The sequence below is a fragment of the Microtus oregoni genome, unplaced genomic scaffold (assembly GCF_018167655.1).
Source record: "Microtus oregoni isolate MIOR12 unplaced genomic scaffold, Mior012 000053F_ref0000044, whole genome shotgun sequence".
In the NCBI taxonomy this organism is placed as follows: domain Eukaryota; kingdom Metazoa; phylum Chordata; class Mammalia; order Rodentia; family Cricetidae; genus Microtus; species Microtus oregoni.
Window position 1 is genome coordinate 14863671 of NW_024543829.1, and position 26189 is coordinate 14889859.

At 45.2% G+C, this 26189-nt stretch overlaps 1 protein-coding gene across 5 annotated transcripts in view; it reads right to left on the reverse strand.

The window, feature by feature from the left end:
• Positions 1-1341: 1341 nt before the first annotated feature.
• Positions 1342-26189, reverse strand: part of Atg13 (autophagy related 13) — a 41088-nt gene continuing 16240 nt past the window's right edge. Inside the window, exons 3-19 of one of the 5 annotated variants that reach the window (XM_041637490.1) lie at positions 19320-19401; positions 17376-17456; positions 16649-16768; positions 15211-15257; positions 14152-14292; positions 12478-12518; positions 11591-11687; positions 11257-11355; positions 10805-10895; positions 8527-8625; positions 7825-7908; positions 7385-7521; positions 6201-6315; positions 5411-5488; positions 4944-5060; positions 4384-4512; positions 1342-2951 (exon numbers count right to left, since the gene is read on the reverse strand). In XM_041637490.1, coding sequence (XP_041493424.1) covers positions 2874-2951; positions 4384-4512; positions 4944-5060; positions 5411-5488; positions 6201-6315; positions 7385-7521; positions 7825-7908; positions 8527-8625; positions 10805-10895; positions 11257-11355; positions 11591-11687; positions 12478-12518; positions 14152-14292; positions 15211-15257; positions 16649-16768; positions 17376-17456; positions 19320-19388 — 1623 coding nt within the window. In that variant the 5' untranslated portion in view covers positions 19389-19401 and the 3' untranslated portion in view covers positions 1342-2873. Of the gene's footprint in view, positions 2952-4383; positions 4513-4943; positions 5061-5410; positions 5489-6200; positions 6316-7384; positions 7522-7824; positions 7936-8526; positions 8626-10804; positions 10896-11256; positions 11356-11590; positions 11688-12477; positions 12519-14151; positions 14293-15210; positions 15258-16648; positions 16769-17375; positions 17457-19319; positions 19402-26189 lie in introns of all 5 variants that reach the window. The other 4 variants (XM_041637489.1, XM_041637493.1, XM_041637491.1 and 1 more) reach the window with 4 other exon arrangements.

Genomic DNA, 26189 nt, shown 5'->3' on the forward strand with positions numbered 1-26189 from the left:
GTTTCAACCTTGTGATCCTTTTGAGTGTTGCGATTTTAAGTTTGTACCATTACACTTGTTGGGTGGGGGGAGTTCAAGAAAGGGTTTCTCTGTGCAGCCTTGGCTGTCCTGGAAGTTGCTCTGTAGACAAGGCTGGCCTTGAACTCACATGGTGCTGCCTACCTCTGCCTCCCAAGTGCTGGGATTAAAGGTGTGCACCACCACCATCCAGTAGTATACATTTTATTACAATTAATTAATGGCTTCCAACTAGGATGACAGAATTTTACCTGTCAAAGTTGTTGGGGCGGGTTCCAGACACCTGCCTATTGCTATCAGGTGGCTGTGGTTGCCCAGGGTGGGTCTGCTTTTCTTCTTTTGGGCAGGGGCAGCCCAGCCAGAGTTGCTGGTTCCAGCAGTGTTAAGATGGTAGTAATAAACACTGGTTCTGACCTTCAAGGAAGCAGTTCCATCGCCTTGATCCCGCCTTGATCCCAGTGCTGAGACTCAGGACTTTACAGCTTCCTTTCCTGCACATTGTACTAGCTGTAGCTGGGTGACAGTGAGGTAGTGAGCCAGGCAAACAGCAGGGCTGGAGACAGGGAGAGCTGTGTACTTGAGTTGGGCCCCTGGCTGGGCCTCTGCAGTTACTTAGGTGCTAAGCTAAACAAAACCTTAGCAACAGGTCTCTCAGGAACGGGTGTTTTAAGAATACAACACACTGCTGGTCATGGAGCAGCTGAGCACTGCTTTTGGAGACTCCAGCCAAAGGTGGCTCAGCAAGTGTTACTGTTTCTGAGCCAGGGTTAGACAGCTGTGTTCCCAAGTGTTATCTAGTTCACGTTTGCACCTTCAGCCCTGCAGTGTGCACTAGGAGGTAGTGAGATCTGAAGACTGTAAGCTGGGCTGCAGGCAGCTCCACTGAGAGCCCACTGCCCTTGCTGGAGCCTGTCAGATGAAGTAGCAGAACCTGGACAGGCCACTTGACTTCCACTTCCCTTATTTCTCAGCAACAACCCTTTTCACCAGATCAGTCACCATTCCTTGTCACATCCTCCCGGTATTTCTCCCGGTATTCTGTCCTGCAGACAGGGCGGCAGGTATGCTATGTGAGGGGACAGAATGCTGGTGATGACAGCCCACCCTTAAAAGAGGCTTCACAAGGGTTCTTCATGTATTTTGTGTTCAAGCACATGGCTCCTCTAGGGAGCCAAGGCGGTAAGGTATTTGGTCAAGTCCCAAGACTCAAGGAGCCCTGACAGACTCAAGAGTTCCTGAAATTTAGGCTCAACCCTTCCTTTCTTATGGAGCCTGGTGATGGCCCAGTGGGAGAAGTGGGAATGGTGGACTAGTTGTCCAGACAACATTTCGAATAAGAAATTGTAAAGTACAGAAAACTTTTATTGGAAACCTCTTGATTATATTTCCAAGTGTAGCTCTCATTTCCCCACAAAGCACTGGAGAAGGGGCCTCATAGCCACCTGGTCCCAGCCTAAGCGTGGCTGCAGGAGTTGGTTCCCTTTGTACAGGGCTGAAGAGCACAGGCAACCTTGAAGGATGCTCTGCTCAGCTTCAAAAAGGCCACTGGCTGAGTTGCCAAGAACCCATGCCCTCACCCCTACTTGGTGCTGGCTGTGGGGGCAAATCGGGTTCAGTAGGCCATGAATGTGCCTGATCCAAAGGCTGCAGTGCCATCTGGCCACCACTGCTGGGCACATTTCTCTGCGGCAGCAGAAGCATGCACAGGTCAAAGTCTCCAGTATTACATGCAGATTACTAATAAGCAGTTGTGAGCCGCCTGCTCCAGTGAGTAACACCTGCTGCCAGTGACTATAGGGATCAGAGGAACAGGCAGGCTGGCAGAGGCACTTGACTTACTCAAGCAACAATACCTGGAAGTTTAAGTCAACCATAAGCTCAAAAAGGAACCAATCCAGCTTGTAAACCCAGGGCCATATACAGACTCTGGAATTGGAGGGAGGAATAACTCCCCACTCCTGCTCTAGTCTCGGGGACTCGAGCAGCAGGACACACACTGCTCCCTGGGGCACCATGTGTCTCGAGTGAGTCATCACATTAAACACACCCGAGGTTTCCTGGGGCCTAGAATAGAGCCAGTCACTGTGCAGGCGCTCTGTCAGAAAGATGCTCAGTAGGCGCACCGTGTGCAAAGGAATGCAGCTCCACACAGCTTGAGGGGTTTCTCTGCAGCCCCATCCCTCATCTCTCTTTAGATCAACAGCAGGTTCTGAGGAACCTTCACAGGAGGCCTCCACTCCTTCCCCAGTGACACTGCTAACCCAAACATATTTTTCTATAAAATATCTGGTTTCTCTGAAAGTAATAAATATTTACCATGTCCTATATCCAAGCAGCAGCAATTGAGGGAGGGTGAGAAGGAAAGAGCTTTTCTGTGACTGTCATGAGGAAAGATGGAGGGAAAGGAGCGGGAGGGAAAGGAAGGGAGAGTGGGGTGGCCCAGTAACTACTGGTGACACAGAGCCCTCCGTTGCCCCACTTGGTCTTGCCCAGTGTCCCCACCACCAGCTGGAATGTCAAGTGGCTGATGGAAGGACAAGTAGGCAGGGGAGCTGCAGAGTAGATCAGGCCAGGGCTGGCAGCAGAAGGAAAGGGTGACACCCTCTGTGAGGCAGCTGAGGATGGTCCCTGCTGAGCTCTTCTGGTATAGCCAGAGTCCTCCCAAAGTCTGGCACTGGGTCTGATTGCTGCCACGAGTCTCCAGGAGGTCCAAGAGCAGGGGCTTCTACGTCCCATAGGGAACCACCCTGCTTTTCACTGGCCAGAAACAGTAGGAAGGCAGGGAGCTGCTGAGGATGAGGAGGTTCTTTGCTGGGTCCACAGGAAGGGGGATGCTGCAGATACTCGGGACACTTTTACTGCAGGGTTTCAACAAAGGCATCAAATTCTCGGACATTCTTCTCATGCACAGCCAGTTTCTCTGGTAAAGAATCCTGTAGCAAAAAGAGGAGAGGGGCTTACTCTAGAAGGCCTGGAGGAGGCAGCCAGTCCATCTGAACTTAGTCCCTGGGAAAACAGGGACAAGGCAGTCACTGGACTTTCAAGATGTACACAGGTCTGTGGGAGGTTGGACACCTGCATCTTTTGACTGCTTGAAGTCGTGGGAAAAGTCACCACAAAAAAAAAAAAAAAATCCAGGAAAAGACAACCATGCTGCCCGCCTGTCCTGCAGCACCAGCTGTTGATGAAGACCTTGTCCTTCCTAGAGGAGCCTCCATCAGAGACAAGCAGCAGACTACACCAGAATGCTTTCCACTGCAGGGTGACCTTCCACAGTGAGGTGCAAGCATAAGAGACCCAGGAAAAGACGGTGTGCTTTAGACACTCAAGTGGCTTGGACACCCTAACAACACTGCCCAGGTGGAAGGGGAGCCTCAGCTAGCACTGGCTAAGTGACCACAACTGGATCTCTTGGACACTGCTTCCTTCTGAGTACATGCCAGGGGGTCAGAGGGCTCTGCTCAGAAGCTCCCGACTCTGGTATTAAAACTTAGACTGCTACCATTGGCAGGTCACCCCTTCTGTATGAAAACCTATATTTTTTTTTATTTTTTAATTTTTTTTGGTTTTTCGAGACAGGGTTTCTCTGTGGCTTTGGAGCCTGTCCTGGAACTAGCTCTTGTAGCCCAGGCTGGTCTCGAACTCACAGATCCACCTGCCTCTGCCTCCCGAGTGCTGGGATTAAAGGCATGCGCCACCATCGCCCGGCTGAAAACCTATTTTATAAGATTCATGATTTTAAACATAGTTTTAGCTATGTTTTGAAGGATGGTGTGGGTGTGCCGTTCAGTGGTAGAGCCTTACATAGGCAAGCCCAGAGTTTATCCCCAGTTACACACACGCACACACACACACACACACAGAATATGTGTGCTAGTGTGGTGCTTAGACAGCCTCATTTAAGGCTAATACTCACGAGCCAGGCATGGAAGCACACAACCTTTAATCCTTGCAGAGGCAGGAAAATTGCAGAGTATGAGGCCAGCCTGGACAACACCAAGAAAGCCACTGAGATGGCTTCGTGGGTCCAGCACTTCTTGTTACTGTGCAACCCTACATGGTAGTCCTCTGATCTGAACGACACACATATGTTGTGGCATGGACACGACACTCCTGCCACATCCCATGCACAAATAGTAAATAAATATTTTTAAAGTGTTGTGAAAAAGAAAAATGAGTCAAGGCAGCAAGACGAGCAGCAGGCGGCATGTGCACGTCAGGTGTGACTACAGAGTGATGCCCAGAAAGAAGGCAGAGGGGCAGTGTGGAGTAACAGGAAGAAAGCTCTATGCCTGTGGCACCTGGGTGCCAACATGTGGATAGGAGGCGAGAGGAGGAGCCTTGGGAGGGAGGGGGCTTCCATACCAAGTCTTCCGCCATAGACTGGGCTCCAATATCTATGGAGAGGCTGCTCAGCTGGGGGGGATTCTGAAATTCACGGTAAAAGGTCCCCAAGTCCATCGGAAGAATGTCATCTTTAGAAAAAGCAGGTTTCTTTAAAAACAACACAAACTCAGGTTAGTTCATCTGTGGACCATGAAGGAAAACCAAAAGAAGGTTATCTAATAACACGACTCCTGCTTTCCAGGAACTAGTCAACAAGAGTGTCTTCTAGACTCATCTAAGGGAGAGGAGAAGTCTTTGCACCCTGCTTGTCTGGGCTACACTCTAGTCTTGATGATGCCATCCCTTCCTCTGGTTAGGGTTATCACCTTCCTTCAAACTCCCCCTAAGCAGAGGGCTTCTGGAGAGCAGATACACACTGCATTCCCAGAGATGGGACCCCAAGACCTCGCTGTTGACAGGGCTCCAAATGTTTCTTCAGAGACCCCATCCGAAGTGAACATCTCGTTCCCAGGCAGCAGATGCTTCTAGCTTTACTCCTCAGAGAACAGCGAAGACCACAGGTGGTGACTGTAACTTACAAAGTCAAGCACAACAAAGTCGTCGTGTGGATTGCTACTGCTGCCCCCGCTGGAGCCATCAGAGTGCAGGCTGCCGTGGAGAGGAGACGTGGTCTCTGGGGAGTCCGGGGGATTCACCTAATTCAGAATAAGGCAGAGTCAGTGTAGACTCTGAACAGGAAATGACAGCTATGGCAGAAACATACTGCTGCACGGGGCATGGAGGTGCGTGATTGTAATCCTAGCACTCAGGAAGCTGAGGCAAGAGAACTTCAAATTGGAGGTTTTCTTGGGCTACACAGAGTTCCAGGTCGCCCTTATCTCAAAACAAACAAACAAGAGAGAGAGAGACAGAGAGACAGACAATGATAGCTGCAAATTCATAAGCCAAGGAGCCTGGCTTAAGTCCTGTAAAGGACTCAGTGACTGCCAAGGAAGGATGACCACGGCAGCATCTACTGGAAACTGGTAGTCACTGGTGGGCTCACCATAGGATCAGCATCCTCCAGCTCCAAATTCTTGGGAGCAAACATGGCAAAGGGTATGTCCAAACTTGTCAGGGCCACCTGAAGAGATAAAGGAGAGAAGTGTTCCTGCCTGACTTTCCTTAGCACACTTGTTTCTTTTCTTTTTATTTATTTATTTATTTATTTATTTATTTAGTTAGTTAGTTAGTTAGTAGACAGTGTTAGTTTCCATGTCTGCCTACAGGCCAGAAGAGGGCACCAGATCTCATTACAGATGGCTGTGAGCCACCATGTGGTTGCTGGGAATTGAACTCAGGACCTCTGGAAGAACAGTTAGTGTTCTTAACCTCTGAGCCATCTCTCCAGCCCAGCACACTTGTTTCTTACAGGCTGCCAGCAGCCTAGAGGCCCAGCAGCTTTTCCACAGCTAGGCCAATCACGTCACCCTGGCCTCCAAACACATATGTTCACAGCAGAGGACTATGGGAATATAGTTGGGAATGCTTAGTCACAGAAACTGAGGAGCAGTCCACTGTTACTGATCCTCTTCAAAGACAAACTTGCACACATAGGCTGGGGCGGTGGTGGCTCTCTGTGAGTTCAAGGCCAGCCTGGTCTACAAGAGCTAGTTCCAGAACAGGCTCCAAAGCAACAAGAAAAACCTGTCTTGAAAAACAAAACAAAACAAAACAACAACAACAAACAAACAAACAAAAAACTTGCACACATACAAATTTTGCAATCAATTTCAGCAGTTCCACAGGACCTTATTAAGAACAGATATCCGTGAGGGCAGTGGCAGGAAAATCACCTGGTTGATGGGTTTGTTGACAAATGCTCCCACTTTTCGGACAAAGACAGTCTCCAAGACATCGTGGGGTGAGGCCCGTCCCTCACTGCTGTTAGATACAGTCTCAGTGTCCTCACTGCAGAAGGAAGAGGAAGTGGTGCTCACTCTCCGACCACAGAACAACTCTCGTCCCTGAGCCCACCTTCCCATGAAGCAGCCTGTGCAAGAAGTCTAGCTGGGGGGCTGGAGAGATGGCTCAGAGATTAAAAGCACTAGCTATTCCTCCAGAGGCCATATGCTCAATTCCCAACAACCACAGGGTGCTTCCCAGGTACCTATAGTGAGATCTGGTGCCCTCTTCTGGCATACAGGCATGCAGAACACTGTATACATAATAAATAAATTAATTAAAAAAAAAAAAAGTCTAGAGGATACCACTGCACTGCTTTTTGGCTTGGAAGAAGACTAGACTTGCTGGAACAACTAAAATGGTCACATGTGAATAAAACATTACACTGTAACTCAGGGCCACCCAAAGAACAGTCAGTGTTCTTTAACCTCTGAGCCAGCTGTCCAGCCTGGCATCTGAGTTCTTAGGACCTGGCTCTCAGAGCCCTCACCATCCAGGAGGAGTCCAGGATAAGAAAACCAGAGAGCTAAGTGACTAACAGCTCTCCCTGTGACCATGTGATCGGAGCTGGGGCGAAAAAGGACCAACATTCATAAAGACAGGAATAGAATAAATTATTTTCCAATGATTTCCCCTCCTACTACTCCACTGTGCCAATGAAAAAGTACATTGGGCATTTCTCTAATGAGAAATTCTCATTATCCCAACCTGTCCAAATAAAGGCAGGGCAGGGAAGGACAGCTTTCAATGCAGCTTTCCAGAGACAGTTCTTAGGGTGGGAGGAAGAGACAGGCTTTCTCCAGTCATGGCGACTTCTGTGTGCGTGTGCACACACACATGCATATGCACGCGCGCACGCACGCACGCACACAGGCACACACACGCACGCACACACAATTAAAATACATGAAGAAGAAAAAGAAAGTCCTGCTATTTCCTCTCAGCAGCTAAGCTCCAGATAGCTTCCTCAAATACTAGCTGCAGTATTAGACTCTCATCAAAGACCTTCACCCTTGGAGCAAGCAGTATCAAGCTGAGTTTATCTCAGGTTATCCCTGCCATGATGCAAACTCACCTGCTAGATGGCGTGGCGGCACAGTGGGTTCCCTCAGAAGGTGTGTGAGTCACCGGTCTCTCCTGATCAGCCTGGGTGCCGTGAGCAGGCTGGCTGGGAGCAAGAGGTACCCCACCTTCCTTTCCAGGAACCATCAGCTTTGGAGGGAATGGAAAGACAAAATGAACTACAGCGCTGTCGTCACGCAGCAGGCGAACCTCATAAGCTTTCCCATCACCAATGCCTCCATTAGGTAGGCAGCCATCTTGGACCTTAATTCTCTTGAGATGTGGCTACTAAAAGACATGCATGACTATAGAGGGAGAAAGAAGGGAAGACAGTGAAACCCTGAAGGATCCACCTTCTCAGAAAGTCATTTCAGTCCTTCAAGCTATTCTGTTGCCCCTAAGGAGGGGAGGCAGCCCTGGGAAGCCCGTGGTCCTCCCCATCCTTAAAGGTACCTGGTGAGCGTGTGTAGTGTTTAAGCCAGCAGTAAACACTACTGGATAAGCCAGGTCAGCTGGTCCAAGGCCCAGGACAGCAGGCTGATAGGAAAGGCGAGAGCTTGAGAGCTGAGCAAGAGAAAACAGAGGGCAGAGGAGAGGCAGGGAGAAAAAGGCAATCCTAGCATGTGACCCCTGCTGGAGCTCAGCAGAAAGGCAGAATCCTTTGGAGCAGAGATCCCAGTGGAACAACGCGTGAGCCAGGCCTTTTTCATTATGAGAACAGAGACTTGTTTGATCTGGGAATAGCTTTAGAGCTCCCCAAAGGCCTCAGCAGTGAGTGCTTGCTTGGCTCCTTAGTTCCCTATGCTTCCAGCTCAGCGGATCTCCTGGGCACAAGCCTGGGGTGAATTTCCCATGTCACCCTATTTTCTCCTCTGTCCTTGAGGTCTCTAATGACACCCCCATCACCCCAGAGAACGGATGGCTCCTATTTATACTGAATTTAGAAAGATTACCAGTCACGGACTGTTTATTTGGAAATCTGATATAAATAACTCCATGTATTTTTCACATAAATGGAAGGAGAAGGGTGACTGTGTCCTGTTAAAATCAATTACTAAGCCTTAAAATAAGCCCACAGAATGCTCGGGGACTAAATAACTCTGCCCTGTACCCTGTCCATCTCATCACATCCCCTTCTCCCCATTAGGAACTCACTTGATGGGAAAAGGCCAGTCCTGCCATGGGGACCCTCAGAGTGTCCGTCAGCACAGGAGGAGGGGTCTGAGAATGTGCCTTTGTGACAGTAAACACACACTGTGCACAGACACAGAGACAGGAGAAACGAGAAAGAGAAGGGACTTGAGAAAGAAATGGCAAAAACCTCCGGAAGGGACAGCAGTGAAAAGCTGGACAGAGAGTGGCGACCCAGGAGAGACGCAGGGAGATGCATGCTAGCTCTTAAAGCAGCGACTAGGAGGGTGCTGAGAAGTGACAGTTCTCTCAGGACATCCCTGTCAGCCTGTCTGACTCACGTGGGAATGACATGGCAAAGCAGAAACCCACACCAAGCATTAGTCTGTCATCAGCTGGAAAGGTGTGGGCAGAAGTGAAGGAACAGCTAAACCCGGGAGGCCCTGAGCAGAGTGGAGGTGAACTTGGTTAGGAACCCTCAGCACAGGCTTGAAGAGATAAAATTTGTGGGCCAGATTGTTAGCAAGCTCAGAGGTACACTTTCCTATGTCATCCTGGGAGTAACTGAAAGCTGTGTGTATTCATATGGTCTTGCAGGTGGAAGAGCTTCAGAATAACAGCTTGGGCTTGTTTAGAATTTCAAAGCTACTAATATGAATGTTGGTTATTTGGGCTTCTTCTGTTTCAGCTTTCCATTTGACTTCCACAGGTGTAGTGTAGCATACCCCAACCACCAGAAAATAAATAAATGTAGTAAAAAAATTTTTTTAACATAAAAGAACTTAACAAGAAAAATCCCCCCCCCCCCCATTAATAAACTGGTAGCTGAGCTCGGTGACACATGCCTGATCCTAGCATTTGGGAGGTGGAGGCAGGAGGATCAGGCATTCAAAGTTGGACTTGGCTGCATTTCAAGTGATAAGACCTTGTTTCAAATAAAAAAAATCCTAGCAGTGCATGGTGGTACATGCCCTTTAATCCTGGCACTAAGATAGAGGCACGGCACTCTCTGTGAGTTCAAGGCCAGCCTGGTCAACCCCATGCAGTTTAGAGTGCTTCCCTGGTGTCAGAATGCACTCTGTGACTGAGTGTTAGGGATCTGAGGTGACAGCAGAATGGTTAGCCTGGGAACGAGCACTATCACTGCTGGAGAAAGGTCCTTAAAATAACTGTAATCACCAAAGGGGCTGTAGCTAAATTTGGACATTTAGACCCCATCTCAAAAAGAAAAAGTAAAATAAATAGGTCTAGAAGAAACTAGTAATGCAAAAGTCATAGTGTGCATGCTTGTAATTCCAACACTCAAGGGGAGAGGAAAAAGAGAATGGCCACAGGTTCAAAGCCAGCCTGGTCTGTATAGCGTGTTCTAGGCCAGCCAAGAATACAGTGAGACATTATTTCAAAAACAAGAACCCCAAGTCCAAGTGGAAGAGGACAAGGCAATGAGGTGGATGGTAAAGGCATCTGAGGAGTCTACAAAGTCCAGTCAGCAGAAATAATGATTGCCTGTCCCACAGTCTCAACCCATACCTGCTGTACAGACTACAGCAATGCTTCCTCTGAGAATGAGGGCTTCAGAATATTGTGCTGAAACTGGGTGCACCACTCCAGACTCACTCACATGGAGAGTTAATGGCTGAAATGTGGATAGAGAATGTGAACAGGCAGAGGGAGAGCTGTGCCAGTTATTAAAGTAAAGCGGTGCTGCCAGGCATGATGGCGCATGCCTTTAATCCCAGTACTAAGGAGGCAGAGGCAGAGGCAGAGGCAGGGGGATCTCTGTGAGTTAGAGCTTGCTCTACAGAGCAAGTTCCAGGACAGCCAGGGTACTTACAAAGAGAAACCCCGTCTTGAAAGATCAAAATAAATAAATAAATAAAGAAATAAAGAAAGAAAGAAAGAAAGAAAGATAGATCCCAGCACTCGGGAGGCAGAGGCAGGCAGATCTTAGTGAGTTTGAGGCCAGCCTGGTCTACAAGAGCTACTTTCAGAACAGGCCCTAAAAACTACAGGGAAACCCTGTCTCGAAAAACCAAAAAACAAACAAACAAAACCCCCCAAAACCTAAATCACCCCATGCAGGTTAGAGTGCTTCCCTGGTGTCAGAATGCAGTAGGACTCTGTGACTGAGTGTTAGGGATCTGAGGTGACAGAAGAATGGTTAGCCTGGGAACGAGCACTATCACTGCTGGAGAAAGGTCCTTAAAATAACTGTAATCACCAAAGGGGCTGTAGCTAAATTTGGACAACATTCCCTAAAGCCCACATGAATACACACAATAGCCCACAACTCTTTCCCTACCTGGGAGGGAGGGGAAGTGGAAAAAGAGGTGGTACAGACTTCCTGAGAGTCTTCCACTGACGGGTATGTGATTCCAGCATCCTCACCAGTTCTAGAGTGGAGGAGGAGAGAACAGTGAACTTAATGATGATGGTAGCCAACTTCAGAAAGTACACCAACAGTGCTTAGGAAAAGCCGGGATATATGTCAAGAAGTTTTATGCAGAGTTTATAAATGGCAATCCAAAAACATTTTTTCATAGTCCAAAAATTCCCGGTGCCTATGCAGTCTATGGGAGAAAGTGACATCACTCCCATGACTCTAAACGCTCAGTGAGCTCCGGAGACGCTGTGGCTCAAGCCTTGGTGTACCTAAAGGCAGAAGCAAGAAAGGAACTAGCCTTTTCATTTCTACTCACACAGCCAGGATGTTTTACTTAGCTGCAGCTTGACGGAGCATCCCCCAGTCCTTACCTGTAATTGCAAGGGTGCATGGGAGAGGAGCTGGGGTAGGGACGGTCAACAAAGTGATCAATGATAATCCCCATGATAGGTGGGGTCCTCTCAAATTGCCTGTAATGCAAAAAGCACATTGCAATGTTTGTTAGAATTTCTTCCCAGTTACCTTCAAGTCCACAGAGACCCTGACTTTACAGCTCCAGCAGGTCTGTCTCCCTGTCTCAACTGTATTGTTCAGGAAAGGTGGCTTTTGACAATGTGAACTGTAGTTTTAGTCTTGGAGTTTCGTTGGGAGAGAAATTTTAACATCATTGGGAGAGTTCTTACGGACTCTAAGAAGCTTCCTTACCTGGTCGACATGAATGCCAAATTAATTCTATAAGCACAGGAAAGAGTGATGGTGCCAACAGGGGTGCCCACTGTTCCAACTCGAACTGTCTGGAAGCCTAGAAGAAGAGAGAAAATATCGGCTTTTTTCCAGAGAATGCCGACGGCACCCCTAGCCAGCCTGTTGTAAAGTCACTGGCATTATTTACTCAGCATATGAAGAAAGCAGCTTCCGTTTCTTGTGTGTGTTTCCCACTTGTAATGTATTCTCTATTGATCCAGTGCCAGCAAAAGACACTGTCTTCAAAGATCTTAAACAAACTGAAAGAAATGCCCAGCAGTGGTGGCATATCCCTTTAATCCCTGCACTCAGGGAGGCAGAGGCAGGTGACTATCTCTGAATTAGAGGCCAGCCTGGTCTACAGAGTGAGTTCTAGGACAGCCAGAGCTGTTACACGGAAAAACCCTGTCTGAGAAAAAAGCAAAACAAGCAAGCAAACAAAACAAAACAAACCAAAATAAAAAAACTAAAACTAAAACCAACCAATCAACCAAACAACAAACAAACAAACAAAAAACACCCAAAACCCAAAACAGAAACCACAATAAAAAGGTCTGGGTATGGAGCTCAATGCTTAATTGACATGCAAAAGGGGAAGGGTAAGAGAAAGACAGGAGAGGGAGAAACCCCAAACAATGAGTTCCTGCAGGAATTTCTGAAATATTATTGTCGGCCCTCGTAGCTACTTGGACAACTGGCCCGGCTCCTTACCTGTTCCTTAGTATTATATATTCTGAAACTATGGTGTGTGTGATACAAGGTTTGTCACATATCCAAGTAGCAGCTGGGCTCATCTTTGAAGTTAGCTCTTAACACTACAAATGTTTCTGGCCTGAATATATACATACCTTCTCCTAAACCATTCAGTTGAACTTCCCCAAAATAAATCCTGTAGGGAAGAAAGAAAGAAATGACATGGTGGCGCACGCCTTTAATCCCAGCACTCGGGAGGCAGAGGCAGGTGGATCTCTGTGAGTCTGAGGCAAGTTTGGTCTACAGAGAAGAGTTCCAGGACAGCCAGGGCTGTTACAAATAGAAACCTGTCTTGAAGAACCAAAACCACCCCCTCCAAAGAAAGACTAAAGCAAGAGCTCCTGTCTAACACAGAACAGTCTTGGAGGACTGGGGAGGCCTAGCTTCTGCCTTGTTCTCATACTTTATTCTCCCAGACTCCTCCATGCAAGGTCATTTGGCAAAGTAAAATGAGGAGTGCTCGGCCCCCACCCTGCCCATCGCTGCCTGGCCAGCTACCATCCATGCTATGTGCACGCAGTTGTCATTCTCTTGCATTTCTACTTGCTAGGGCTGTGCTTGCCTCAATGCAGTTCATGGTCACCTCTTCCAAGAGGCCCACCCTACTCCTTATTCCAAGAAAAAGCTTTTCTTTTCTGTGTTCTCCTAAGGAACCTTCTGACTGGTTTAATAAAGAGCTGAATGGCCACTATCTAGGCAGGAAGAGGTTAGATGGGACTTCCGGGGACAAAGTGTGTAGTGATGAGGCGAGCGGGCCTGCTTTTCATTCTGCCCGGCTCCGGCATGGCTAGCTTTATACCTGAAATAACAACACACAAATTGTATTCATTTAAACACTGCCTGGCCCATTTGTTCTAGCCTCTTAATGGCTAATTCTCTCATCTTGCTTAACCCATTTCTAATAATCTGTGTAGCACCACGAGGTGTGGCTTACCAGCAAAGATTCTAGCCTACGTCCGTCTTGGATTGGAAAAGCATGGCAGCACGGCGTCTGAACGACTCTGCTTTCTTTCTCCCAGCATTCTGTTCTGTCTTTCCCACCTACCTATGTTCTGACCTATCAGGCCAAGCAGTTTTCTTTATTAATTAACCAATGAAACAACAGATAGAAGACCCCCCTACATCAAAAGTGGACTCTGGGAAGAAGAAAGGTGGAGTCTCCAGTGGAAACAGAGGGAACAGACATTCAGGAGAGGTAAAAGCCGTGAGTCACATGGCAACATGCAGACGAACGGAACTGGGTTAATTTAAGTTATAGTAACTAGCGGGACAAACCTAAGCTATCAGCTGAGCTTTCATAATTCATAATTTCACAAATCTCCGTGTTGGTTTTTTTTGAGCTGGCAGCCCAAAGAAAAATCCATTTACACCCACCTCCGCCTTCCCTTGGCCTACAAGGGGGCTGCTGTGCCCACCTGGCATTCACTTCTAGTTCTCAATGTTTTCATGACAAGGATTTTAACCACTAAGTCATCTTCCCAGGCCCAAGGCTTGTTTGTAAAATTCTTAAACTCCCTTTCTGGATTTGAAATGTGTATCTGCAGGACCTCAACATTCACTCAACAGGAGCCATAACTGCATAGAGACAAAAGGACAGTGGGTCTGGTAACTCTGAAAAGCTGGGGTTCGTGTGGAAAGTTGCAAAACTATAGAAATAATACTGGAACCAACTGTCTGTATAAAAACACAATCCTAAAACATGTAAATGCCAGACAGACTATGTACACTGCAGGGAAGCTGGTGAGTAAATCAAGATCCTTGCTACTTACCTGTACAATATTACATATTCATGCCCTTGTTTTCTCGAGAGTCTGTAGGCTGGTGTCACCCTCGTTATAGCAAGAAGAGACTTCAGCAGCAGTGACAGTCTGTTGTATACAGTGTAGGAAACTTTGATTTCTTTGTCACACCTGAGGAACAAAAAGACACTGCCAGTCTATGGTATGGAATGCTGCGACTCTGCACTAAAGAGGCACTGAAGAGCTCTAGCACTGTGAAGTGGTAGACTGTACCTTTAATCCCAATACCTGGGAGGCAGAGGCAGGCAGAGTTTGAGGCCAGAGCTCTACAGAGCAAGTTCTAGGACATCTAGGAATACACAGAAAAAGCCTGCATCTCGAAAAACCATTTAAAATAAATAAATAAATAGTGCCACCAATATACTGCTGAAGCCAGAGTATGCTTCTTTTGGCATTAGACACAGGTAAGTAGAAGAGCCCACTATGTTTTTATCTACACACTTAAAAACAACCTAACAATATTGCAAATTATATTCAGCCTGCTGCTTATTTTCAAGGTTCTGTCTTAGGAGCAATTTAATTCTATATAGAACATCTGAGGGGAAAAAAAGAAAACTGAAGAAAAAAACCTATTTGTGACAAAAAGTTTGGATAGTCTGTCAACTGCTTTCTACTTAAGGAAAAGCAAAGTCAAGCTTCAGGCAGGTGGTGAGACAGAACCAGGGGAAGGAGGTGGCATTCCATCTCATCAGTGTGGAGAAAGAGCAGTGCAGGAGATCTCACTGGAGAGCTGCTCCAACAATCCCATGGGGAAGGAAATCACAGGGGACTTAGAGAACAAGCTGTACTGGGAAAGCAAGTCCTTTGCAGCCTTGCTGCTGTTCCTTTCCCATTGTGGCGAATGCTCTGGAACCTCGCTCCCTCTGAAGGTCACCTCTGTGCCTAGGCTGGAAGCCAAGCATGAAGCAAGTCACAGCAAAGCCTGCTGGCTCTGCTGACCAGAGGAATGCCAACAGCGAAGTCTACTTTCATCTGCGGTCACTGCCTACCCCAGTGCCACACCACAGAGTCCGACACAGCGACACTTACTTTTCATTCATTTCAAGACACCAAATTTCCAACTCCATGGAGTCTCCCTACAGATGGGACAGGAGAAATATATTCCAATTATTAAAAATTACCTGAATTGTCACCATACAATCACAAGAAATACTGGAGACCACAAATGAAACAGAAGAAACAACAGCTTTTCTAAAGAGTTGGATCGTGCTATGTGTGCTGTTTTTATCTTCTTTTTTAATAAACACACCAAGGAATGTTCCTTCTAACTAAAAATTACAGAGAGGAGGAAAAGACAAATGGAGAAAAATTGAGAGAGATTGACTTTTATTTTCTTTTGCGGTGCTGGGGATCAACTCCAGGCTCCATGGTCACCAGGAATCTACTCAGCTACACTAGCAGAATCTCCACACTCTGGTCTACTGTTCATGGTTACGTTATAGACAACCACTGTATCTATCCAAGTCTCACATCTTTTAACATATTCCTAATTTTTTAGCACTACAAGAAAACCCTTTTTCCTTTAGTTGTAGGTGGCATAGCACACAGATGGAGGTCAGGGTACAACTTTCTGATGTTCGGTCTCTTCTACCATACAGGATTCTCATCAGTCTTGGTGACAAACACTTCACCCGCTGAGCCATCCTACCAACCCTAGGCTTTGCTTTTTGAGACAGAGTCTCATGCTCTACATACATTAAAACTGCAACAAGGGAGTCTCATTATACAAGATAAACTGGCCAAAGACCTCCCAATCCTCCTGTCTCAATTCTGGAGGGCTGGTACTGGGGAACCGTGCCGCCATACCTGACAAGAATACGTATTTAGAACTTTTCAGGGCTTCGTGCGCTGGCTAGGCTGTGCTACCTACAGTCTGCATCCCCAGCCCTAAACCTTCTGATAATATTTTCCAACTGCCCTTGGAAAGACGGACATTTTTTAAGTGACAGAAGAGCCTTTCTACAGGTGCTATTTTTAAGTGACATCACCAGTTTAGGAAAGGTTATTATTACCTTAATTTAAAAATATTTTAGTCGATAACATTAGCCAAACTGTCCCTCTGTACATTATTCTGAACAAGTAGGCAGGGAAAGACTAAATGTGTCATATGAACATGGGCAACACCTGGGTTTAACTCCCAGCATAGCAAAAAATATAAATAAAAGTCCCCAATTCTGCCAGGCGGTGGTGCCAAACACCTTTAATCCCAGCACTTGGGAGGCAAAGGCGGGTGGCTCTCTTAAGGCCAGTTTTAGGCCAGTGTAGTCTATAAAGTGAGTTCCATGACAGCCAGGGCTACCCAGAAAAACCTATCTTAAACCCCCTGCACCAAAAATCCACAATTCCTTCAAAAAATGATGAGAAATTCATAAAGAAAAGGAACACAATAAAGCTAAAAATGAATTGGAAGCAGAGGATGAAGAGCCTTGCGTGCCAAGTAAGAAAAGCAAGTCTAGCATGACCTTACCTCAGAAGTCTTGAGTGAGATCTCCACACACATAGAGCGTCCCACCGCAGGCAGTTGCCCTGACAGGGCCTTCTTTGCTTCATGGGTGACATCTGGGATGTCTTTGATTGCTAAATTGAACTAAAAACCAGGAGAGATTTCTGTGTAAAACCCTCTCTCAAGGAGTATTATGGGAACACAGAGTAGTGCATGCAGGTACTGCTTTTAGCTGAGCTGGAGAGAGGGCTGTGCAGTTAAGAGCACTGGCTGCTCTTAAAGAGGACCCAGGTTCAATTCCCAGCACTCACATGGCAGTGCACAACTGACTGTAAATCCAAGATCTGACACCTTCGTACAAATATGCATGCAAGCAAAACAAATGTTGATTAAATAAAAATTAAGTATTTTAAAAAAAAAAGAACACTAAGACACTTCTTCCTTTCCTATGGGAAGCAGTTTGTACCAAAGCTAAAGTCTTAGGCTAAAAAGGTTAATTAACTATTACACAGATTACCTACCAACGTATTATTTTATCTCTTAAGCACTATATTGTCAAGTTACAGCAGAAAGTCGAGGTCCAAATAAACTAATTGTTTATAAAGAATGTACATACTTTCTCTAGAAATGGGTCAGCTGATTTAGCAGCTCTCTAGGCAGTATGCCTTACACAGCAGTAGGACATTTTATATTCATTCCTTTTGACAGACACCACAGTATACACAGCCATTAGCAAAGAATAGGAATTTACCCAATCAGAACCCGTTGGGGAAGAAGATGAACGGGTGCAAATCTTTTCACCAAGTCGAGCCTGGACAATTACTTGGACAGTCTGAAAACAAAACACACAATCAAAAATAACTTGGGGTTAGAGCCTGAGCAATGCCAAAAATAGAAAAAGTGGGGGAGGTGAAAAAAATGAAAAAGAAAAATAGTAAAAGAAAAAGATTTAGCTGCTTATGGAGTTAAAATTCTGCCAAAGCAGGGTTAAAGTGAGGCTATCTAATTCTACTAAGTCATAATTCTGCTCTAGGGAGTGCAGGAGCATAAGGCAGACAGAAAGACAGCGCACACAGAACAATACCCAAGCATTCCTCAGGGTGGTATCAGCCAGTGAAAAGCAGTTTGAGACTTGTGCGCTAGAGTGACAGAAGGGAAGCTGAACGTGGTAGCCATGACGTTCACAAATATCCACTGACACCCATTTGGGCCATCACAGTGCTTTAAAACAACTGCACGATCACCCATACAGTTCTCTTGTGTGCCCTGTATCTTCCAGATCATTCTACCATCAGAATCGATGGCATGGCTTGCACAGGAGTTGTTGCAAGGGAAGTGATACAGGTAGAAATGGCCTTTAGATTCAGAAAAACATAATAGTCAAATTTCACCTGGACTTTTCCACTTACTGGGAAGAGAAAAACTCATAAAAACTCATGGGATGGTTAATTCTGTCAATTTTTGCATTAAAAATTTGTCAAAAAAGAAAAAAAATTAAGCTGGACGGTGAGGCGCACGCCTCTAATCCCAGCGCTCAGGAGGCTGAGGCAGGCGGATCTGAGTTTGAGGTCATCCTGGTCTACAAAGCAAGTTCCAGAGAAACAAAACAAAACATAAACAATTGTACTGTATTAGTAAGCGTGTCTTTGGGTGTGTCTGAGGGTGTGTGTGGGTGGAATCCTCCTACTCTGGGCTGGAGCACTGGACTAAATGCTGGCTGGGCAATCATGAGGACGAGAATCCAACACCAGAACACGCGCCGGCACACATACACTGCAGACTGACATTTAAGGACTGGCGAGACAGCTCAGCAAACCTGAGGATCTAAGTTCAATCACTAAGACCCACAGGAAACAGACTCCTGCAAGGTGTCCTCTGACTTACACACAAATGCTGGGGAGCATGTGCACACGCATGCACACAATGTGAAATGGTAAAAAAGAGTATAGAGCAATGTTCACACATGTAATCCTAGCATGTGGAAGGCTGAGCTAGAACTTCCACGGGTTTGAAGCCTGCCTGGGACACAAAGTGAAACCTTATCTCAAAAGTCAGCCAGAGAGCTGGGCGATGGTAGCACACGCCTTTAATCCCAGCACTTGGGAGGCAGAGGCAGGCAGATCTCTGTGAGTTCGAGACCAGCCTGGTCTACAGAGCTAGTTCCAGGGCAGGCTCCAAAGCCACAGTGAAATCCTGTCTTGAAAAACCAAAAAAAAAAAAAAAAAAAAAAGTCAGCCAGAGGAGCAGCACAATTTCCCTTTTCTTCTTCCTGATCCAGCATGATGTGAGGAAGCAGCCTCCAGCTTGCACCGGGGACTGCATCCTCAACTATGAGACAGCAAACCTGCTCCCCTTACTTTGCTTCCTGTCAAGAATCTGGTCACAGCAATGAGAAGTAACACACTGGGTGTTGCAGTGAGCTGACACTTTGGGAAGATGCACAGTCTTTGTTCCCATCCCGAGGGAACACTGTGCCAATACCCTGGCATACCAGTTTGACATTTCTACACATAGCCTTAAAACATTTCTTTTGAACAAGTAGCTGTGGAAAATTGGAGCTACTTTTTACTTACACCCGCAGCCCTATCCCCACACTTCACAGCTTGGTTTACAACACAAGTGTCCCTGAAAATGGGCAAGCTGGAAGGCTGTTATGCTCCATCACCAAGGGAGCCGAAGAGAATGAACATATTACCTTGAGTGCAAAAAATTTAATAAACTTGTCCAGGTCCTTTCTGTCCTGGGAACTGAGATCAGTTTCCATCGCCTGTAAGAACCTGTAACAGGACAGAAGAGATGACAAGTATGATCGACGCTTTATCCAGATCATGACGTCAGAGCAGATGGGAGTACAATAGTCACATGGGAGTGGGAGGAAATCATCTTTCAGTTAAAGATACCAAAGGACCTGGGCGGTGGTGGTGCATGCCTTTAATCCCGGCACTTAGGAGGCAGAGGCAGGTGGATCTCTGTGAGTTCGAGATCAGCCTAGACTACAGAATGAGTTCCAGGACAGCCAGAGATACACAGAAACCCTGTCTTTTTTTTTCTTTTTTTTTTTCGAAACAGAGTTTCTCTGTAGCTCTGGAGCCTGTCCTGGCACTAGCTCTTGTAGACCAGGCTGGCCTCAAACTCACAGAGACCCGCCTGTCTCTGCCTCCCCAGTGCGGAGATTAAAGGTGTGCGCCACCACCGCCCGGCAGAAACCCTGTCTTGAAAAACAAAAACAAGAAGTCCTTTCTTCAGAATAACAAACTCATATGGGAAACACTTAAATCTGAAAGCAGTTCAGAAATTTCCAAAGCACATAGGTGCCCACGCTTCCTCACACATCCTAGAGTGAACTGGTTTGAAATGACTAAATAAGCAAGTAAATATTTGGGGGGAAAAAAAAGCATGACCGGCCACGTTAGTAAGGGAGTAAGAGATGTCTGGAGATGCGAAGTATCTGTTTTCAAAGGGTCTGAAGGGACAGGGAAGTAAAAAAGCTATGCCAGCAGAGCACAGGGGGCAGCGTATCTACTGCGCCACAGACACAGCCTCCTCCAGCCCTGGGAGCAGCCCCTCATCTGAGATACCTTTACTGACTGATAAAGCCTAGACTGATTCACAGAATGAGAAGCAAGGAAACCAGTTCAGTTCTTGACAAGAATCCAAGCTTGAGGTCAAGGATAAAGCTCCAGCGCAGACCCGATTGGTGGGAGACTTTAGGAGAGCTGACTACAGACTGACAGTGGAAGGGAATGTAGCTGTGCCAGGGTTTACATGTGGGGAACTGAAAAGCAACTTTAGTAAGATTTAATGATTTCATTTTACAACAGTGGTTCTCAACCTTCCTAATGCTGCAGACCTTACATTTCTTAATACAGTTCCTTACATTGGGGCGACTCCAACCATAAAATTATTATTTTTTTTAAATATTTATTTACTTATTATGTATACAATGTTCTGTCTGTATGCCTGCAGGCCAGAAGAGGGCACCAGACCCCATTACAGATGGTTGTGAGCCACCATGTGGTTGCTGGGAATTGAACTCAGGACCTTTGGAAGAGCAGGCAATGCTCTTAACCACTGAGCCATCTCTCCAGCCCCCATAAAATTATTTTTGTTACGACTTCCTAACTAATTTGCTACTGTTATGAATCATGACATAAACACTGTGTTTTCTGATGCTCTTAGGTGGCTCCTGTGAGAAGGCTGTTCTAACCCAAAGGGAAGACCTACAGCCTGAGAACACTGTTCTACAGCACAGGCAAGTCAAAGAGAATGGCTTTAAAGGAACGGGTAAACAAAGGAGAACATTCAAGCAGGAAATTAATTTTATTGAATAATGTATTGAGATTTAACATACACTTATAACTTATGGAAATATAGCTCAGTGAAATGCACATTCTTGAGTAAACAGAATAGTAAATATTTTGATATGTATTAGAGAATCTCATTCCAAATCAAGCTATAAAACATTTCTAACATATTCCTGAAGGTCCAGTCAAGAAAATAACTAAAAGGTAACCATCACTGACTTCATCACCATAAAGAAAATAACTAAAAGGTAACCATCACTGACTTCATCACCATAAAGAAAATAACTAAAAGGTAACCATCACTGACTTCATCACCATAAAGAAACCCTCTCCACTGCTGTACACAGCAGCAGTTTACAGAGGGCTTCCCTTTATGAAGACAGGGCAGTTTCTAAAGTGAATTGTACTGAGCTGGAAGTAGAGCTCAGTGGTAGAGAATGTGCTCCTAGGTTATATCCTTAGCAACACAATCAAAAAGTAAACAGATAAAAATCTACAGTTGTCCTGCAGTGGTGGTACACGCCTTTAATGCCAGCAAAGGGGAGGCAAAAGCAGGATGATCTTTGTGAGTTCAAGGCCAGCCTGGTCTGCAGAATGAGTCCAGGACAACCAAAAGCTACACAGAGAAACTCTATCTTGGAAAAATAAAAATAACACACACACAAATCTGTTAATAAAACATTTAGGTTGTTTCTTAGTTCAAATTTTTTAACATTTACAGTACCTTACATGTAATATTACATGAGTGTATGTGTGTATGCATGCATGTTATAATTGACTTGTGGAAGTCAGTTCTGTTCTTCTACTGCATGGGTCCTCAGATCTAATACAAATTATTAGATTTAAGTGTATCTTTAACCACTGAGCCATGTTAATGGCTCTTAAGTGTAGCATGATTAATACAAACCCAGAGATAGAAATTGGGGACCTACCTGAAGGTCAGAAAAGCAAAACAACTGGTCACTGGCTCGTAGCTATACCTCAACCTGAAAATAAACGATTTTCACTCAGTTTCCCTCCTGATGCTGTTCTGTGGCTCTGTCTCTTCTATCTCTGTTCCTCTTAATAATTCTAATCCTCGCGCTCCTACCCTGGAAGGTAAGAGTCATGTTGAAGCTGATCTTCGACAGAAGGGGAAAAGCAGAGACTTCCAATGTGAAACTAAACTTCACTGCACAGGCACAACTGAAAGCTGTGCAATCACATGAAGGACAAGTGGAGAAAAAGGGCATGAGCTAATGCTAGCAGACTGGGTGGGGAAATGCAATGGGAGGTTTCTTCTTGTTGCTTTGTAATTAGAGTTTTATGATGTCCTACCAGACAAGATAAGCCAGTTGAATTTCTTTATGGGTAGTATCTAATAGCAGCAGTAAACGAGAGAAAAGATTGCATGTGGAGGACAGAGGACAATTAACATAGCCCAGCTCTTCTTTTTGAATGAATGTCTTTTGCTGGCCTTCAACTCACAAGTAGTCTAGGCTGTGTGGCTACCAAATCCCAGGGATCCACAGATCTCTGTTTCAGTAGTTCGGGGGTTACAAGTAGACTCCCCACCTCCCTACCCAGTTATATTTATATAGGTTCTGGGGATGGGACCTCAAGACTTTAACAATGATCATCTCTCTAGGGGGAAAACAGAGCTATGAATCAAAGACAGAGAACACTCTGCTTCCTCAGGCCTGCTTCTGAAGACTCATGCCCAACATTATTCTAGTAATAAGGTTTATAAGAGCAATCATCCACAGAGCTAGAGACATAGCTCAACAGTTAAGACAACTTGCTGGACAGGAATTTGCATCCCGGCACCCATGTCAGTTCATAGATGCCTGTATCTCTGGCTCCAAATAATAAGAAGCCCTCTTCTGGCCTCCATGGGTACCCCCACCAGATACATGTACACTCATGTTCTTCTCGTGCACCTTTACACACATATGTATGTACATACATGTGCTACCACACATGCACAAAACATGCAAAAAGGAAAAAAGGGAAATGCACTCCAATAGGCAGAGAAGTGATGGAAAGTCAAGCATGGTAGCATGCAGCTATGGATTTAGTGCTCGCAAGGCAGAGGCAGGAGGATCTGTGAGTTCAAGGCTAGCCTGGTCCACATAGGAAGTTCTAGGACAAACTCAAGAAAACAAACAAACAAAAACCAATAAATACCCCACAGAAGTGTTTTTTAACTGGGGGTTGCAATTCCTCTGGAGGCTGAACAACCCTTTCACAGAGGTTGCATATCAGATATCCTGCCTATAATCTATAACAGTAGCAAAATTAGTTATGAAGTAACAATGAAAACAATTTTATGTTTAGGGGTCACCACAGCATGAAATACTGTATTAAAGGATCACAGCATCCAGAAGATTGAGAACCAGAGTCCTAAAGACTTTCTTTTTTTAATTTATTTAAAATGTATGTATATAGTGTTCTGTGTGCATATATGCCTTCACACCAGAAGAGGGCACCAGATCTCATAACAGATGGTTGTGAGCCATCATGTGGTTACTGGAAATTGAACCCAGGTCCTCTGGAAGAGCAGCCAGTGCTATTAACCTCTGAGCCATCTCTCCAGCCCCGTCCTAAAGACTCTTATCAAAGAAACCATTAGAACTAAAAATTTAATCCAGTAAAATTCCAGGATGATAAATAAAAATGTAAAAACTAGTAGCCTCTAGTAAGTCAACAGCAAACTATGTAAATAGGAAAAAAATCCCTTATATACAGCTATAATATTTATGAAATAATTTAATCAAAATAGTGAAAGATTTTAGGATTGAAAGCTATAGAACAATAAAAAATGGAATTGAATACATAAGTAAACAGATATCCCGTGTTCATTAAGTAGAATTAATAATCTTAAAACATTTATTTTTTTTATTTTTAAAAAGATTTATTTATTTATTTAATGTTCACTTTTGTTTTGCCTGTATATATTCTGTGAGAGTGTCAGATTCCCTAGAACTGAAGTTACAGACAGTTGTGAGCTGTCAGGTGGGTGCTGGGATTTGAAGATGGGTAACTCTGGAAGAGCAGCCAGTGCTCTTAACTGCCGAGTCATCTCTCCAGCCATAGAATTAATAATCTTAAAAATGTCTTACATAAGCCGGGCGGTGGTGGCGCACGCCTTTAATCCCAGCACTCGGGAGGCAGAGGCAGGCGGATCTGTGTGAGTTCGAGACCAGCCTGGTCTACAAGAGCTAGTTCCAGGACAGGCTCCAAAACCACAGAGAAACCCTGTCTCGAAAAACCAAAAAAAAAAAAAAAAAAAAAAAAAAATGTCTTACATACAAAGCTACAGAGAAACCCTGTCTCGAAAAACTAAAAAAAAAAAAAAAAAAAAAAAAAAAAAGTCTTACCTAAACTGATCTACAGGGTCAGTCCAATTCCTATCAAAATGCCAATGACATTTATCACAGAAACAGAAATAAAAACCCCAAAACATGTATAGAATCAGGAAAACTATCCGAAGAGCCACAGAAACCTTGACCAAAAATAAATAAATCAAAAAGAGATTCTCATACAACCTGACTTCCAAATGCACAGAGAGAGAGCGACTAGAGCAGGAGAGCACGGGCATAAACACAGACACAGACCAGAGGGACAAAATAAAAGCTCAGAAATGCTCCCTGACATTTTCTTTCAAATGACTTTTAAAAAGGTGCAAAAAGTTCTAAAAAGGAAGACAGTCTTTTTTTTTTTTGGATTTTCAAGACAGGGTTTCTCCGTAGCTTTTGGTTCCTGTCCTGGAACTAGCTCTTGTAGACCAAGCTGGCCTCGAACTCCCAGAGATCCGCCTGCCTCTGCCTCCCGAGTGCTGGGATTAAAGGTGTGTGCCACCACCGCCCGGCGGAAGACAGTCTTTTTAAAGTACAGCGTTTGTTAGGAAAATTGGATGTTTGTGTAGTTTTTGTCTCACTATATTAAAAAAATTTCAACTCAAAATGGGCTAGAGACCTAATGTTTAAGACTTGAAACTATGAAAGCATTAGAAATAGAATTCCATGACATTGGCATGGGCAGTGATATTTCTGGATATGACTTCAAAAACATGGGCTTTGAAATGAAGCTACAAATTTTCATGTATCTCTGTCTGTTTTCTTGAGCCCTTTCTGTCTATAAAGACTCTTTTTGCTCAGCTCATCAGAACATTTATTTCCTAGCTGTTCAACTATAGGATCTAAAATAAAGCCAGCCTGGAACTGTAAATGACTGTATTGTTGTCCTTTAACAGGGCTCATCACCCCAAGGTTCTGAGCAATACAGAAATGGATGGGAGATAAAAATGCACTGTTGGATTACACTGCCCTATTCTTTACACTCAAGGAGAGAATTATTATATTCTTGCTACAAGAACTACCAGTATAGCCGGGAGATGGTGGCGCACTCGGGAGGCAGAGGCAGGCGGATCTCTGTGAGTTCAAGACCAACCTGGTCTACAGAGCTAGTTCCAGGACAGGCTCCAAAGCCACAGAGAAACCCTGTCTCGAAAAAACAACAAAACAAAACAACAAAAAAAAACCAAGAACTACCAGTATATACTTTATGGATTTTGTGACTTTCTGTACAACTGGCAGCTCTGAAGGCATTGGGTAGCTACATAATGTGGCCCAAAAGGGGCTGATGCCCCACAGAGAGAAAGCGATCTCTAGAGCAGCAGTACCTGCTGCTCCCTTATAATCCATTTGCCTTTGCAAGATAAACAGATAGTAGCTTTACTTTTTGTTTTGCTCTTTCAAGTACCCTAAGAATAAAAAGGGAAACTTGGTGTGAATTTTAAAAGGAGATCCATGGGGCTGGGGAGATGGCTGAGAGGGCAAGTGTGAGGACTTGAGTAAATCTGGGGTGTTAGTGCCCATCTGTAATCTCAGGGCTGCTACAGGAAGACAGATCAAAGGCTAACCAGTCTGAAGCATGCAGCATGGAACAAGAGACCCTGTCTCAAAGGAGGCTGCAGTTAGAGACTGACACATAGGTTGTCTTGTGGTTTTCCAGTGCGCCAGTCACACACCCACTCACAGAATAAACAACAACAAAAATAAGACCCACGACTGAACTTTTCCTCTCTTTACTACCCTGTCAGCTATTAAAGGCTACTGCGGAGAATCTGTTGGGGGAGGGGGTGGACGATTCTTTTTCACATCTATCACAGTAATGCAGACAGTATTACTTGTCTAGAAGAAAATCACTTGGAGGATTACTTTGCTCAAGCAGACCATCGAGGGACTAACTATAGTAAAGCATTGTCACAGACTGTCGAT